This window comes from Oncorhynchus masou, chromosome 33 (assembly GCF_036934945.1).
Source record: "Oncorhynchus masou masou isolate Uvic2021 chromosome 33, UVic_Omas_1.1, whole genome shotgun sequence".
Classification (NCBI taxonomy): Eukaryota; Metazoa; Chordata; class Actinopteri; order Salmoniformes; family Salmonidae; genus Oncorhynchus; species Oncorhynchus masou.
In genome coordinates this window covers 4,789,990-4,807,512 of record NC_088244.1, presented here as the reverse complement: position 1 = coordinate 4,807,512, position 17,523 = coordinate 4,789,990, and the positions used below count along the sequence as shown (strand labels likewise).

Genomic DNA, 17,523 nt, shown 5'->3' with positions numbered 1-17,523 from the left:
ATCTGAAGGGAGATCAGAGCCAGACAGACATGCGGTCCAGCCTGTCCCAGCCTGCTGAGACATTCACCCCAGGTACTGTAGATAAAACTGACTGTGTAGCTAGCGCTGTGCTATTCAGCTGAGGAATCCTGTTCTGGTCGCAGCTTTTCTCTGCGTCGGTATCCGAGTACCGTACCGGAGTAGAACCTAACAGTGTCAGACGATATGGCGTCGACTCAAGATTTGTCATCCTGAGGGTCCCATAAAATGTAGCATAGTTTTGTTTGATAAAAATCTATTTTTATATTAAAAATGTAGGAACTGGGTTCTACAGCTTAAACCCCTGCCCATAGATCTAGATGTGTGAAGGTTAATTTATTTTCTGTAGGGAAGCTAATTATTCATAATTTATGACATTCCTGAGAGAGTGTGTAAACGTACAAAAATTATACTGGTAATTAAAAAAAAAAATGCATGTTCTCTATAGGGTCTGATCCTTTGAATGTTGACTGTTGGAAACTGAGTGCCCAGGGTAACGTTGACTGTTCGGCATACCAAGATTGTTTTCAGAGCAATAAATTCATTGAAAGAAACAGAAAATGACAGACAAGTCCATAATTAGGCTGAGGCAACTTTTACTAGACATCTGCAATCACAGGGTGACAAAGTGGAGAAGTTAACAAAAGTGGAGGGCACCACCGTGTTACAGACAAATACAAATGTAAAAAAGTTTTTTTTATATATATATATTTTGTTCATAGATTTAAAAAACGGGATACAAAATAAGAACAACTATCATTGTCAGCCTGTCCTACTAAGACAACAAAAAAAAGGCTATGTTCCAATATCCATACTACCTAGTATGAAGCAATGTAACAGGCATACATTCTATGTAGTGTGGAGGATGGAACAGAATCAAGGGTTTAGGGAATGAGGACACAGCCTCGGTCTCCTAGCGTTTGTCCCGTTTCTCAGGACGGGGGGGGACTCCCCGGCTCGGACGTCCCAGCTTCGCTGACCTGCCTCTTCATCACCATCTCCCTGGCAACGCAGGTCACCTGGCCGTTGGTCACAGTCATGGCCGCCGCCCTGGAAGAGAGAGGTAGAGCGTGAGAGCAAAGCAAAACGGGGAGATGGTAAGGGTGTCCTGCGTGGCTCAGTTGGTAAGACTGTAGCACTAACAATGCAAAAGGTCACTGGTTCAATTCCCAGGGATGGAGGACAGGTTGAGTGTGATGCAAGGAGTCGTTGAGAGAGAGAGGGAGAGGTTGAGTGTGAGAACAAGGAAAAATGGCATTGTAATGCAGCAGGGAGCACCTTGCTTAATGTTGCAGATGAAATTGCCATGAGGATTATGCCTTAGTGTCAGAAAGCTGTCTGTCATAGTGGGGGACCCAGGATCTGTCAGTGGGGGACCCAGGGGGAAGTATTCAGCAAGACAACGCCCTAATAAGGGTTTGGAAATGTCAGCTAATGAGTTGACTACTAGTGTAAGTTGTTTCACAACACTTTTAAATCGCTGGTTTTTGCTTGTGTACAAACTCTGCTAGCATCCTGGTAAGACGCCCTATGGGACTTAGCGGGGTTTTGCTAGCGTCCTGGTAAGACGCCCTATGGGACTTAGCGGGGTTTTGCTAGCATCCTGGTAAGACGCCCTATGGGACTTAGCGGGGTTTTGCTAGCATCCTGGTAAGACGCCCTATGGGACTTAGCGGGGTTTTGCTAGCATCCTGGTAAGACGCCCTATGGGACTTAGCGGGGTTTTGCTAGCATCCTGGTAAGACGCCCTATGGGACTTAGCGGGGTTTTGCTAGCATCCTGGTAAGACGCCCTATGGGACTTAGCGGGGTTTTGCTAGCGTCCTGGTAAGACGCCCTATGGGACTTAGCGGGGTTTTGCTAGCATCCTGGTAAGACGCCCTATGGGACTTAGCGGGGTTTTGCTAGCATCCTGGTAAGACGCCCTATGGGACTTAGCGGGGTTTTGCTAGCATCCTGGTAAGACGCCCTATGGGACTTAGCGGGGTTTTGCTAGCATCCTGGTAAGACGCCCTATGGGACTTAGCGGGGTTTTGCTAGCATTCTGGTAAGACGCCCTATGGGACTTAGCGGGGTTTTGCTAGCATCCTGGTAAGACGCCCTATGGGACTTAGCGGGGTTTTGCTAGCATCCTGGTAAGACGCCCTATGGGACTTAGCGGGGTTTTGCTAGCATCCTGGTAAGACGCCCTATGGGACTTAGCGGGGTTTTGCTAGCATCCTGGTAAGACGCCCTATGGGACTTAGCGGGGTTTTGCTAGCATCCTGGTAAGACGCCCTATGGGACTTAGCGGGGTTTTGCTAGCATCCTGGTAAGACGCCCTATGGGACTTAGCGGGGTTTTGCTAGCATCCTTGTAAGACGCCCTATGGGACTTAGCGGGGTTTTGCTAGCATTCTGGTAACGCGCCCTATGGGACTTAGCGGGGTTTTGCTAGCATCCTGGTAAGACGCCCTATGGGACTTAGCGTTTTTTGTTGTTGTTCCCCCCTGTGTACTAAGCCAGTAATACCACAAATCCCAGTGTGAGAGAAGAAAAGTATAAGGATTTAACCATCTGAATAACGATCCTACAAGGCTGTAGGCTACACGTGAATATGCAAACCCTGCTACGCCTACATTTGTGTGAAATTACATTTTTATTTGATTTATTTGTTTGATATTAATAGGCCTGTATTCTAGAAGGCCTGTATTCTAGAAGGCCTGTATTCTAGAAGGCCTGTATTCTAGAAGGGCTCTTCTGACCAAATGAGTCTGTATAAATGTAAGTACGTTCACTATGGGACTTTGTAACTTAAGATAAGCACCTTTCCCTTTAAAAGCCAATAAAAACAGCCCAACCAAGAATCTGTTTGTGTCTTCCCCCCCCATTCATGAACACTTGCAATCTCACCTTTACAAGAGTAGCTATCAGGAAGGTTATAGTCACCTCACCAATCATAGTGTGAGGGCGGGGTTAACGGTTTGCTGAGCCAGCATAGGTGTGGGAGGAGCTATGAATGGACATTTCTCCGTTGAAAGTCTATGGCCATTGGAATGCATTGAAATAGTACCAAAAGGTGGGCATAAGGAAATAAAATATAGTAATGTCTCCCTCTCAAATTCCTGTTAACTCCTAAAAATGACTTTCCCCATCTCATGAAATGCCCATTTGTTAATCCCGAGTCCACCCGGTGTCATTTTGCCAACATTTTACTGTAACATACTTCTGCTTGGCCTCCTCCGTCAGAGTGGTCATTCCTGGCTGGTTCTGCTTCCCAAAGAAGAAGCTGGACCACCAATGTCCAGAGTCTTGTTTGGGCAGACCTGAGAAACAAGATTAACAACTAGGTCAAACACATATAAAATGACTAAACATAAGACAATTGCCTATATAAATAGCCCCAACATAATGCATTCACGGATGTACAGTAACCTCCATGGCCTGAAAATTCTATAGTTGACCCTCGGATCGGATCACGCTCGGTAGCCCACGGACCGGTGTGAAAATATGTAAAAATACAGACCAGATTTGAAATTTCAATAAAATACCCCGGTAAAAATAACCACCCTCAAAAAATAAAAACATTATTATTATTTTTTTTTAAATTAGCTACACATGGCAGTTGCTTCAGTAAAAAAAGAAAATCTCCCCTTCACCGGTCTTCCTCACTCAGCCTCACTTGAACTCTCGCTATTCATGGGTTGGGCGTTTCGTCACAATAGAGTTTTGAATGTTTGTTTTGGACTGTTTCCCCCGACTGAGCCTTCTACTCAACGCATCATCAATGAGCGCTGATGAAGATTTCAAAAGATGCATTAGAGTGGCTTGGAGATACAATGACATTCAACAAGGAGGCAAATAATTAGTTGGACAACTTTTCCCCTCGTCATTTTGAGTTCACCAGATTGACTTGAGACGTATTATCACGCTTGCTAGCATTGCCAGCTATTTTTTTGACAAACTTTTCTTGCTAATGTCAACCGTCTAAAGTAAGTTTGATGACATGTTAACTCTGAAAAAGTTGTTTCCCCCCACTAAATATCTGACTACTTTAGCGATGTCATCATGTTTCCTGGTCACTATATAGTGTAATCTAGACAAAACAGCAGTTTTGCTGTAATACACAGCTGTATTTGAGCCAGGGCGAAGTGTTCAGATTTCCGCTGGGTATATGGGATCAGCAACATGTTGCCATTTCACTATGGCGAGAACGAGAGTGTTGGAAAGATTTTTCAAATACAGGCACTAGGCTGTGGTGACCATAAAAATACATTGAGACGCTCTGTGGAACATAAGTGGTGGTACATTAGGACAATTAGAGCGTTGGACTAGTAACTTAAAGGTTGCAAGTTCAAACCCCCGAGCTGACAAGGTACAAATCTGTCGTTCTGCCCCTGAACAGGCAGTTAACCCACTGTTACTAGGCAGTAATTGAAAATAAGAATGTTCTTAACTGACTTGCCTAGTTAAAGGTTAAAAAATAAAATAAAGTTAGAAATCCTTAAACTTTTATAGACCTACAGGCCAGGTACATATATACATATTTCAACAATTAACAAAAACGGCAAACAATTCACACAATGAAAGCGCACAAATTAGTGGGAGACAGAGAGCATTCTGGAGAGACAGAGAGCATTAGGGACGTAATTTATGAAAATACTAAGCTGTAGTGTAGACCCCAATGTAATTCTCAACGGATCAGGTCCATCTCAGATCCGAATCAGGGATTGACCCCCCCCCCCCCCCAAAAAATGCCCTGGTCCTGGTGGTGTCAGATGGGAATTTCACAGATCCAATTCGGTTAGGATCTCAATTTCAGGTCCAAGAACACCTGAACTGTCACATAACTCACTAAACGACCTTATCACTGTGGAAAGACTGGGAACTCCCAGTACCACACCTGAACATGGTCCCTACCCCACCAGTTCGGGAACACCCAGTACCACCCCTGAACACGGTCCCTACCACACCAGTTTGGGAACACCCAGTACCACCCCTGAACACGGTCCCTACCACACCAGACACATTTCCCACCAGCACCCATATGCTTGCTTTGTGTACCTGGATGGTGTGGAATGACCTCCCCACTGTACTCTGAACTGCCACAGGAGCTGCTGCTGGAGGTGGAGCCGATGCGCCCTGGGGAAAGTTAAACCAATAGGATTGTTAGGTTTGTGCAGTACAACTCACTCAGCACCTTTACAAGCCCACTCCAGACCGAGGCTATTGTCACAAGATCAATCTATACTCCTGATTGATTGCATCTCTAATGAACTGATCCTCTGCAGCAGAGGTAACTCTGGGTCTTCCTTTCCTGTGGCGGTCCTCATGACAGCCAGGTATCTCTAATGAACTGATCCTCTGCAGCAGAGGTAACTCTGGGTCTTCCTTTCCTGTGGCGGTCCTCATGAGAGCCAATTAACTCTAATGAACTGATCCTCTGCAGCAGAGGTAACTCTGGGTCTTCCTTTCCTGTGGCGGTCCTCATGAGAGCCAATTAACTCTAATGAACTGATCCTCTGCAGCAGAGGTAACTCTGGGTCTTCCTTTCCTGTGGCGGTCCTCATGGGAGCCAGTTTCATCATAGCGCTTGATGGTTTTTGCGACTGCATTTGAAGAAACTTTAACAGTTCTTGAATTTTTCCAGATTGATTGACCTTCATGTCTTAAAGTAATGATGGACTGTTGTTCCTCTTTGTTTATTTGAGCTGTTCTTGCCATAATATGGACTTGGTCTATTACCAAATAGGGCTCTCTTCTGTATACCACCCCTACCTTATCACACACAAACTGATTGGCTCAAAAGCATTGAGGAAAGAAATTCCACAAATTAACTTTCAACAAAGCACACCTGTTAAATGAAATGCATTCCAGGTGACTACCTCATGAAGCTGGTTGAGAGAATGCCAAGAGTGTGCAAAGCTGTCATCGAGGTAAAGGGTGGTTATTTTGAAGAATCAAAAATATATTTTGATTTGTTTAACACTTTTATGGTTACTACATGATTCCATATGTGTTATTTCATAGTTGATATGTTCACTATTATTCTAGAATGTGGAAAATAGTTTAAAAAATAAGTTTAACTTTTACTGATAACTTTTGACTGATTTTTACTTGCGTGACAGTTTTCAATGCTTCCAAAGACAAAGGAAAATCACACGGATGGAGCTTGATTAAGTTAGGGTCTGAGGGCTTCGTTTGTAAAGACATGTCCCGGCCCGAGAGTTACTCACTTCGGTAGTAGTCGTTGGTAGCAACAAGAGAACCACCTGCGTTGATCGCTGCCATTCTTCAGATCTGGTTGAATATTGCGTTAGATAGAAATCCTGGAAGAAAGGGAGACTAGAAGTCAAACATATGTACAAAGCCAGACATTATAGCACAAGTTTTTTTGCAGTTCTTCAGAATGCATGGCTGGCTAAGTCCATACAGTAACACCTCCCACACTTATCTATATGATCAATATTGAAGCAAACATTACTGGCAAGGCTGTCTCAAATTGTTAGTGTGTAAGCTACCATCTGTTCTGTGACATTAATGTAGGCGTGGGTTAACTGGCCTAGGAACCGTGGGTTAACTGGCCTAGGAACCGTGGGTTAACTGGCCTAGGAACCGTGGGTTAACTGGCCTAGGAACCGTGGGTTAACTGGCCTAGGAACCGTGGGTTAACTGGCCTAGGAACCGTGGGTTAACTGGCCTAGGAACAGTGGGTTAACTGCCTAGGAACAGTGGGTTAACTGGTCTAGGAACAGTGGGTTAACTGGTCTAGGAACAGTGGGTTAACTGGTCTAGGAACAGTGGGTTAACTGGTCTAGGAACAGTGGGTTAACTGGTCTAGGAACAGTGGGTTAACTGGTCTAGGAACAGTGGGTTAACTCCCTTGTTCAGGAGAAGGACAGGTTTAACCTGGTCAGCTCCGGGATTCGAGCCAATTAACCTTTCAGTTACCGGACGAACGGTCGAAACCACCCAAAGGTATAACCACTCTCGCCCCAAAATTGCAATATCTTAGTCATGTGGGTGTGCTAAACTCTGGGACCATGAGCTAAACCTAACCATGACCTAAACCTAACTTAAACCTAACCCAACCCTGACCATGACCTAAACCTGACCCAAACCGTGTGGTACATAACTAGCTAGCTAAAGTTAGATAGCTAGGCGACTAACTACACCTTGCTTGCTAACTTACAATGTTCCCATTCTTTAACAAAAAACGTGAACGAAAATGACAAACTTGAGTTTAGAAACATAACATCATATGTTGGTCTGTTGTTGAAGGAAAAAGCCAACTCGACTAAACCTTACATAGAATAACATGTTGTCCATTTGGGACGAAAGACCTAAAAAAAAATGATTTTTTTTGTCGAGATAAAATGTCAAAAAGCAAATCTTCCTCGGTAATGTTGGCAAACAATAACATGAAAGTGAGTTTAGCTGCAAACAAATTACAAGAAAGAAAGATCCGAGTCTGTAAGACTGAAATCACGATGACTTCGTGCTATTATCAAAATGTCCAAAACAACAAAACACAATCTTATAATGACCGAGAGCATCATTAGCTAACTAACCGAGCATCACTTTATTCATCATTAAAATGCAGTTTAAAACAAAACCTCACCTTTCTTTTGTTTGTTACCCAAGAGACGTGCTGATGTTAAATAGCACCCAAGTCAATCTGCGAGACGAGTAAGGGAGTTAACGCTTGGACGACGGGGCCCATTTATAAAATAGATTTTGTTTGGGGTAAATAAAACAAAACCCTCTCTAACGACCCTGTAATAGTAGTGAAATATATCTGCAGTAAAATGTTCGTTTTTTTGTTGTTGCCAGAATGAAGGATTGGCGAGTGGTTTTATACTACGAGGAAGACACTCGGATGTTGGTCAGACAAGGAGGGGTTTGATTTTCATTCGTGCACGACGTGCAAGTGGGTTGACAAGAGTGTGTTTGCTCAGAAAAAAAACGGGTTATAAAACTATTTAGAAAATATAGTAAATAAATACTAAATACTAAAAATACATACATATTTATCTGTCAACAATTGTAAATAAATAAATATATATCTGTCAACAATTGTAAAAAAATAAATATATATCTGTCAACAATTGTAAAAAAAAAAATATATATATATTTATCTGTCAACAATTGCGAAACAATTTATACATATTTATCTATCAACAATTATTATATTTACAAAATCATTTCCAACACCAATAAACTAACTTCCCTGGTGGTCTAGTGGTTAGGATTCGGCGCTCTCACCGCCGCGGCCCGGGTTCGATTCCCGGTCAGGGAACAACTGTTTTATCAACAGACCTCCACCTTAGGGTGTCGCGTCCTATTCAAATCAATTCAAAATATTATTGGTCACGTGCACGTGTTTAAACAATGTATGCGGGTGTTACGAAATGCTTGTGTTTCTAGCTACAACAAAGCAGTAATATCTAACAATTTCACAATATACACCCAAAACATACACATCTAAGTAAAGGAATGATGAATTAAGAATGTAGAAATATATGGACGAGCAATGTCAAAGAGGCATTGACTAAGATACTGTAGAATAGAATACAGTATATACATATGAGCAATGCAAGATATGTAAACATTATTAAAGCAACTGGTGGTAGAGGTTTTTCAGTCTCTCGGTCCCAGCTTTTGATGCATCTGTACTGACCTCGCCTTCTAGAGGATAGCGAGGTGAACAGGCAGTGGCTCGGGTGGTTGTTGTCCTTGATGATCTTTATGGCCTTCCTGTGACATCGGTTGATGGTGGTGTCCTGGAGGGCAGGTAGTTTTCCCCCAGTGATGTGTTGGGCAGACTGCACCACCCTCTGGAGAGACCTGCGGTTCCGGCCGGGGGCAGTTGCTGTACCAGGGGGTGATACAGCCCGACAGGATGCTCTCAATTGCGACAAGCCACATTTCTTCAGCCTCCTGAGGTTGAAGAGGCATCTGGAAAATTGTTACCAAATTTTTATACCCTAGTGAAACAGGAAGTGATGAAATGGCTCAATATAGTTCCTTAAGACTTAAACAAGTGGAATTTAATTTCTCGTTTAATTTTGGTAGATGTTATTTACAATAACCTTTAAGGGTGCCATTAATGGTGAAACCTTGAATTGGAGGACATTGATTTTTAACTCAATTAAATTGATTTGTTTGGTTCCATTGAAACATTAATAAAGTACAGTATTTCTCACGTTGGTATTTTGAGTTTTTCTATAATTATATTGTTTATATATATATTTTTTTTAAGTATTGTTTGTGCATTGCCAGTCAGAGGTGCCAGTAATTTTGGAGCCCACTGTACATAGAAATGGAATCACTGGCCACTTTAATAATGGAACAACGGGCACTTTAATCATGTTTACATACTGCTTTACTCATCTCACATGTATATACTGTATTCTATTCTACTGTAGTTTAGGCTATGCCACTCCTACATTGCTCATCCTGAAATATTTCTTAATTCAATTTGGTTTACTTTTAGATGTGCATTGTTAGATACTACTACACTGAGGGCTTCCCTGTCAGTCTGCAAGGAGCTGTCAGTCTGCATGGAGCTGCCAGTCTGCATGGAGCAGCCAGAGCTGCCAGTCTGCAAGGAGCTGTCAGTCTGCAAGGAGCTGTCAGTCTGCATGGAGCTGTCAGTCTGCATGGAGCAGCCAGAGCTGTCAGTCTACATGGAGCAGCCAGAGCTGTCAGTCTACATGGAGCAGCCAGAGCCAGGAATGCAAGCATTTCACTACACCTGCAATAACATCTGCTAAATATGTGCATGTGACCAAATAATATTTGATTCGATTAAGTTGCCATTGTTAAAACATTTTTTGCCCAACGAATAGCGTTTAAATCAGCTTCTTTGATACGCCACACCTGTCAGATGGATGGATGATCCTCTTGGCAAAGGAGAAACGCTCACTAACGAGGATGTAAACACATTTGTAAACACAATATAAGATAAATAACAACCTATTTCAGCTCATGAAACATGAAAACAGCATCTATATTTTGGTTCAGTAGTTCAATCCCCGTTCCATGCCCTGTCCTGGCCACTGTGCTCTCGCTTGCACTTTGGGCTGTAAGGCCAGGTAACAGTAAAGAACTTCATGAACTGCTGAGGGAAAGGGTTTTATAAAAAAAATATTTTGGATCGATTGATTAAATTTGAACATTACCCACAACTCTCCTTTGTTTAAAGGAATGCTTTATTGATATTCTCAACATATGACAAACCAACATTTGGATTCATCCACCATTCTCATATCCATTTAAAGGTCTACAACTTGGCTCCCATTCTAAATAAAGCTATATATATATATATATATTCCTATCATTCCCAACATTGTACATGCCTTCAATAATGTGTTTTAACAAATTCAGCTGTGGCGTCCCAAAAATGTACATTAGACCCAAACAATGTTTTTTTTGCAGCTCTACACAATCTACGGGATACATCTGCCTTTCCCCTTGCTCCGTCATAACCAGAGACAACAGACAACGGAATATACTAAGCCTGCGTTTACACAGGCAGCCCAATTCTGATCTTTCGCCACTAAAATTTGTAGTTTTGACCGATCAGATCTTTCGTCAATAAAAAAAATCGGACAAAACATTAATTGGGTTGCCTTAGGGAGGCCCTGTCTGCCAACAGATTAAGGCTAAAATCCTGGACTAAAACGCATTCCTAACGGAAATTCTCTCGTCTGATCCGTGTCTGGGGGAAACCGGTCCAGATCGTAGCAGACCTACCATCTATATAACAACTATGGTATTGATTTGAAAGTGAGAGAGATCTGTAACAGACAGGTAATTACATATTGGCAGCGATTTACAGATGGCAATTAAATAGAAAAACAAAACCTTATTTAAACTCCAACCAAGAATGAGACATCAAAAACACATAACCTAAATATGATCATCACTACTAAATAATACAAAATTATAAACTAAGTTAAAAGGGTAAAAGAATACTCCATCCTCTGGATAGAAATGTAACACTAAATATGGGGGGGGGGAGATACAATCTCCATAGATACATGTTGAAAATAACAAAAAGTGACGTTGTTACCAAACCAATAGAAGCTATTTCAAGTTGTGTTATAGTGTAAAGGAGGTTTGGTTAGTGCACACTGGCAAAACAGGAAGTGATGTTGATATAGAAATAACAGTAGAGCTAGTCACAGGGTGGGTACGAGTACGTCTGGGTACAGGAGTGTGTGGTGGGGTTACGCCTGAGGCACGAGGACAATTCTTAGAATAAAATGGTGGACACAGAGAGCGGTCTGGACTGTATTTGACAGTCGCTCATTTCAGATGTGGCACAATAACAGCAAACACTTGAGCCTACAAAATAAAAGAGAAAGCAAACACCTCCCAGGTTAAACGATAATCTACAACTTCCAGATTAAGAAAGAATAGGAAAAAAAAAGAAAAACATTTTATAACAGCAAAGTAACAGAAAGCAATAAGACTAAAAGAGTAAGGCCTAAAGATAGCCATCTGATGAAGGTAGAAACTGGTCTTTACACTAAAGCCTTTGCTTCAACATTGTAGAAACACACCAAACTGATATCGAACGCTCAGCAGGGCCCCAAACTGAAATCGAACGCTCAGCAGGGCCCCAAACTGAAATCAAACGCTCAGCAGGGCCCCAAACTGAAATCAAACGCTCAGCAGGGCCCCAAACTGAAATCAAACGCTCAGCAGGGCCTCAAACTGAAATCAAACGCTCAGCAGGGCCCCAAACTGAAATCAAACGCTCAGCAGGGCCCCAAACTGAAATCAAACGCTCAGCAGGGCCCCAAACTGAAATCAAACGCTCAGCAGGGCCCCAAACTGAAATCAAACGCTCAGCAGGGCCCCAAACTGAAATCAAACGCTCAGCAGGGCCCCAAACTGAAATCAAACGCTCAGCAGGGCCCCAAACTGATCATTGTTGTAGATGTAGGGTTTTTTAATTTGCCTTTTTGTTTGAGCCTCCACGTCAGCCATACCTACCGATGAATGCCGACTGGCAGTAATTGTTCACAATATATTTATTCATATATATTTATACATATAGATAAGTCAAGTAAAAACATTATGCAAAGCAGTGTAAAATTGTTTTATAATACAAAATGGTTTTACCACAGTTGTCCTTTTTTAATTTTACAAGCTGTGGTGATTTGATGTTATGCAACCTCAGGTTGTATTTTGCGGTAAGTTTGTATTTGCACAGTGAGATGAGATATGCACATGCTCTTGGTAGGCGAGGGGGGGCTGAGGGAGAGAGATTCCAAACGTACCTTTAGCCCCTAACCTCCTAGGCACTTGTGGAGATCTGAAGGAACCTAGATAAGAGTAAGCAATCAACCTTTTGGTTTAAACAATATTGTAGTGGCTCCCACCTTGACCTGTCATAGCATAGGTGGAATTGTTGCCATACTGCACACATCCCTCCAGTCCATTCAGTTTCTCCACAAGGGAGAGGGTAGGGGCTACGGAGTAGGGGCTAGGGGGTGATTTAGGACTGGGCAGTAGTATTAATGATATAGGGCACTACGTTTTCCGGGTCAGGCGAGGGAGGCAGTAGTGAGTAATGTGGAGATTAGAGGGTGACTACTTTAGGCCAAAGGTCATGTGTCACTCAGTGATGAGGCGCTTAATGATGATGTCACAGTCCCGGTGATGAGAGAGAGGAGGAGGGGAGTGTGGGGGGGGGGGATCTTCAGAAGGGTGCGTTGTCCTGAACAGGGTTCGCGTCGGTCGGGGACTGGACAGCTTCACCGTTACCTCTGGCTCCAACCACCTTGTACTGAAGAGGAAGAGGAAGAGAGAAAAGGGGGAGGAGGATGGTATGGGGGTAAATCTTAAGTCATTTCATTTAAAAAAAGAGCCGAGTGAGACTGTAGAGAATATGGTCTGAGATTTGTATAGATCACCCGTTAAAAAAGGTTGTAGACTTTTCAAAATGCCTGTGCAGCAGCAGCACCGGTAAATCGTTAATGTGACACTCCTCCGTCGGATTTGATGTAACCAGGCAAGTCAGTTAAGAACAAATTCTTATTTACAGTGACGGCCTACAACCGGCCAAACCCTGGCGACGCTGGGCCAGTTGTGGACCGCCCCTATGGGACTCCCAATCACGGCCGCTTGCGATACAGGCTGGAATCGAATCGGGGTCTGTAGTGACACCTCTAGCATTGCGATGCAGTGCCTTCAGACCGTTGTGTCACTCTGGACCCCTGGGTGATGCAACACATCACCCAGCGTAACACATCACCCAGGTGTGTTAGCGTCTAACAACAACCCATAGGTACCACTTGTTACATATACCCACAGTGGTATATTATACCCATTATAAAATATAGCCATTATCAGATCCACTTGGCCACACACACACACACACACACCTTTTCTTTACATGCTGCAGAGACTAAAAAATCAGCCAATGGGAAATCTTCAGGGAGTCAGTAATTACTTTCAGTAATTTTTTTCACAACATTTTATAATTTTCAAGAGTTGTTTTGAGAGACAGTTGAGAATAATTCAATAGTAATACAATCCCGTGCAGGAATAGGCTAAAGCACTCCTAAACTAACTCGTCTGTCAGGTGTTAAGAAGCAAAGTATATGGCAGCAGGGGCGACCGTTAGCAAAATGGCAGCAGGGGCGACCGTTAGCAAATGGCAGCAGGGGCGACCGTTAGCAAATGGCAGCAGGGGCGACCGTTAGCAAAATGGCAGCAGGGGCGACCGTTAGCAAATGGCAGCAGGGGCGACCGTTAGCAAATGGCAGCAGGGGCGACCGTTAGCAAATGGCAGCAGGGGCGACCGTTAGCAAAATGGCAGCAGGGGCGACCGTTAGCAAAATGGCAGCAGGGGCGACCGTTAGCAAAATGGCAGCAGGGGCGACCGTTAGCAAAATGGCAGCAGGGGCGACCGTTAGCAAATGGTGCAGTTCACAATGAAGATACAAATGGAATGTACAAACTACACTTTTCCATTTTTACTGTTTGTACAGTCCAGTTGTGAGTCGTGAAGGTTTTAGTAGAATTCTGCATCATGTTCCCATTTCAACAACCTTCAGCTCACCTTGATGTTTCCAACTTTGTCCTCAAACGACTTGAAGGTTGGAGAGTTTCTATAAAAAAAAATATAAAAAAATACATATATAATATATTACAAAAAAGTCAAGCAACAACAAAAACAACTTTCTACAAAATGAGCACATGGGAAGATCACAGAATTAATAGAAAACACCAGACTCAGAAAAATAACCAAATGATCCTCTCCCGTAAGGGGTTCGGGTGCACGACAAACGGAAGTGGTAACCTCCATTTTTATTATACTTTGATTGTCCTCTGCCAGACACCCTTATCCAGGGATTCCTCTGGGAGATGACAGGTTCATGCGTCATCAGGGCATATTCTTAGTGGAGTTGATTTACATTGAGTTACCAGTCATATGATGTGTATTGAGTTGGCTCATATATACACATACATATATACATACATATACACACACACACACAGGGGAAAGGCAAAGTCACGCTGAGTATTTTCATTTAGTTAGAGCCAGCACTTAAAACACCCAACGTTTCCACTAGGTATTTTCCCAAGGCTGTGCCATATCATTATATTGTATATGGGAAATTCAAAAAGATCATTAAAAAAAACCCACAAAAATAACAAACAAGACCACAACAGCTGTTACTCTAAAAACCACTAAAATCTCATAAATGACACTTAAAAGTGATGAAAAAAAAAACGAAATAGAATAAAAAAATAAATAAAGAAAGTGTGAGCTAATTTACCTCATCGCTGGCATACTTATCGAATGGCGGATGGAGTAGTTGCTACTTTGTAAGCGTTAAAAAAGGAGGGAGACAAAGAAGTGAGAGCATTAGGAGCCAAGTGGAGAAGAGGGTTATTAAAAGCAACGAGGCAGGCCCAAAGCCAGGCCCACCATTGGAGCAGTCACACACACACACACGCAGGGGAACATAGTCACAGTGGGACTGCAGTCAAGTCAGTCAGTGCAAAGAGGATACTGCCATCTGGTGGTTACTGCAGGTTAATCATTTTTTTACATTTATTTAACTCGGCAAGTCAGTTATAAGAAGAAATTATTATTTACAATGGACGGACTACCCCGGGCCAAATCCGGACGACGCTGGGCCAATTGTGCGCCGCCCTATGGGACTCCCGATCACGGCCAGATGTGATACAGCCTGGATTCGAACCAGGGACTGTAGTGACGCCTCTTGCACCGAGATGCAGTGCCTTAGGCCACTCCGGTAATTAATCATTCAAATATGCAGGGAATTAATTTATATGAACTGAACTCTTCTTAAATGATAAAGTAATTAATTAAATCACAACCTGAAGGGGAACAAAAATGTATCTTTCAAAGAAAATGCCAACTAAATGGTACCAGAGCATCGGCTCTGGGATTACAATCTTATGGCTAGGGGGGTAGAAGTTAAATAGTCAGAAAACTGCTAAATAGTTAATTGGTTACCCAGACTCTCTGCACACTTCACACGACCATAAACTCAGCGGCCAGTTTATTAGGTACACTCATCTCGTACTGGGTCGGACACCTCTTTGCATCCAGTACAGCCTGAATTCTTCGGGTTATGGGAACATTGCTCAATTGGTATCAAGGGACCTAACGTGTGCCCACCAGCCTGTACCGTTGACACCAGGCAGGATGGAGCCACGGACTCATGCTGCTTACACAAAATCCTGACTTTGCCATCAGCTTGACGCAACAGGAACTAGGATTCGTCAGACCAGGTAATGTTTTTCCACTCTTCTGTCTGGTGTTGGTGATTGGTGGCGTGGAGCAGCTTCTTCTTGTTTTTAGCTGATAGGAGTGGAACCAGGTGTGGTGGTCTGCTGCAATAGCCAATCCCATGACAAGGACCGACCAGTTATGCGTTCGGAGATGCCGTTCTGCGTTGCACTGCGTGAATATTTGCCCGTTTGTGGCCCGGGTGTTAGCTTGTAACGATTCTTGCCATTCTCCAGCGACCTCTCTCATCAACGAGCTGTTTCCTGCAGCTGACTTTGATGTTTTTTTGTTTGTTTGTTGAGCCATTCTCTGGAAACCCTCGACCAGGGCTCTCCAACCCTGTTCCTGGAGAAAGACAGTCCCGTTGGTTAACACTCCAACCCTGTTCCTGGAGAAAGACAGTCCCGTTGGTTAACACTCCAACCCCAATCTAGTCCACCTCATTCTAATAATTAACTGGTTGATAAACTGAATCAGGTTGGCTACAACTGGGGCCGGAGTGAGCCTATAGGAGGGTAGCTGACCAGGAACAGGGCTGGAGTGAACCTATAGGAGGGTAGCTGACCAGGAACAAGATTGGAGTGAACCTATAGGAGGGTAGCTCTCCAGGAACAGGGTTGGAGTGAACCTATAGGAGGGTAGCTGACCAGGAACAGGGCTGGAGTGAACCTATAGGAGGGTAGCTGACCAGGAACAGGGCTGGAGTGAACCTATAGGAGGGTAGCTGACCAGGAACAGGGCTGGAGTGAACCTATAGGAGGGTAGCTCTCCAGGAACAGGGCTGGAGTGAACCTATAGGAGGGTAGCTCTCCAGGAACAGGGCTGGAGTGAACCTATAGGAGGGTAGCTCTCCAGGAACAGGGCTGGAGTGAACCTATAGGAGGGTAGCTGACCAGGAACAGGGCTGGAGTGAACCTATAGGAGGGTAGCTCTCCAGGAACAAGGCTGGAGTGAACCTATAGGAGGCTAGCTCTCCAGGAACAGGGTTGTAGTGAACCTATAGGAGGGTAGCTGACCAGGAACAGGGCTGGAGTGAAAACCTACAGGAGGCTAGCGCTCCAGGAAAACAGGGTTGGAGAGTCCTGCCCTTGATACATGTTGTGCGTGAAAAGCCCAGGAGGCTGGCCATTACTGAGATACTGGAACCGGCACGCCTGGCACAGACGACTATAACACGCTAAAAGTGGTTGAGGTCATTTGTTTGGCCCATTCGAAACGTTCAAATGGAACAGTAACGGAATGCCTCGATGCCTGCTTCATATAGCCACAGCCACGTGACTCACTGTCTGTAGGAGAGATCAATTTTTTTGTGAACCAGGGGTGGTGTACCTAATAAACAGGCCACTAAGTGTATAAACACACTCCGCTGCTACTCTGTTCTTTATTTTACTCTCATCTATCCTGATGCCTAGTCACTTTACCCTGCCTTTATGTACATATCTACCTCAAATACCTTATCTATCCTGACGCCTAGTCACTTTACCCTGCATTCATGTACATATCTACCTCAAATTCCTTATTATTATCTATCCTGATGCCTAGTCGCTTTACCCTGCATTCATGTACATATCTACCTCACATACCTCGTACCCCTGCACATTGATCTGGTACTCCCTGTATATAGCTTAATTGTTGTTTATTTTATTCCTCGTGTTACCATTATTCTTTAACTCTGCATCGTTGTGAAGGGCTCGTAAGGAAGCATTTCACAGTAAAGTCTACACCCGTTGTATTCGGCGCATGT

At 43.5% G+C, this 17,523-nt stretch overlaps 2 protein-coding genes and 1 non-coding gene across 10 annotated transcripts in view; 1 reads left to right on the top strand and 2 right to left on the bottom strand.

The window, feature by feature from the left end:
• Window positions 1–597: 597 nt before the first annotated feature.
• On the bottom strand, window positions 598–8,886 carry ppdpfb (pancreatic progenitor cell differentiation and proliferation factor b). Of its 2 annotated transcripts, none has more exons than XM_064956218.1 (5): window positions 8,676–8,886; window positions 6,232–6,324; window positions 5,060–5,137; window positions 3,222–3,321; window positions 598–1,068 (listed from the first exon to the last, which is right to left on the bottom strand). In XM_064956218.1, the coding sequence occupies exons 2-5, from the start codon at window positions 6,284–6,286 to the stop codon at window positions 951–953; spliced, it is 351 nt and encodes a 116-aa protein (XP_064812290.1). In that variant the 5' UTR covers window positions 6,287–6,324; window positions 8,676–8,886; the 3' UTR covers window positions 598–950. The 2 variants fall into 2 exon arrangements, with proteins under 2 accessions (XP_064812290.1, XP_064812289.1); XM_064956217.1 differs by lacking the exon at window positions 8,676–8,886 and adding an exon at window positions 7,617–7,889.
• Window positions 8,223–8,294, top strand: trnae-cuc (transfer RNA glutamic acid (anticodon CUC)). The gene has a single exon. It is a non-coding gene; the product is annotated as a tRNA-Glu (tRNA).
• A 1,305-nt stretch (window positions 8,887–10,191) lies between the features above and the next one.
• The window catches only part of tpd52l2b (tpd52 like 2b), a 50,470-nt gene continuing 43,138 nt past the window's right edge, over window positions 10,192–17,523 (bottom strand). For 3 of the 7 annotated variants that reach the window (XM_064956213.1, XM_064956212.1, XM_064956210.1), the window contains 3 exons: window positions 14,797–14,841; window positions 14,076–14,124; window positions 10,192–12,797 (listed from right to left, as the gene is read on the bottom strand). In XM_064956213.1, the coding sequence (XP_064812285.1) occupies window positions 12,711–12,797; window positions 14,076–14,124; window positions 14,797–14,841 (181 nt within the window). In that variant the 3' untranslated portion in view covers window positions 10,192–12,710. The remainder of the gene's footprint in view (window positions 12,798–14,075; window positions 14,125–14,796; window positions 14,842–17,523) is intronic. The other 4 variants (XM_064956214.1, XM_064956211.1, XM_064956216.1 and 1 more) reach the window with 2 other exon arrangements.

Excerpts from the sequence above, each read along its gene's own strand:
- ppdpfb (XM_064956218.1), bottom strand. The coding sequence starts at position 6,286 with ATGGCAGCGATCAACGCAGGTGGTTCTCTTGTTGCTACCAACGACTAC. Across the intron at positions 3,322-5,059 it reads GGTCATTCCACACCATCCAG|GTCTGCCCAAACAAGACTCT; the intron begins GTACACAAAGCA and ends CTTGTTTCTCAG. Across the intron at positions 1,069-3,221 it reads ACGGAGGAGGCCAAGCAGAA|GGCGGCGGCCATGACTGTGA; the intron begins GTATGTTACAGT and ends TCTCTCTTCCAG.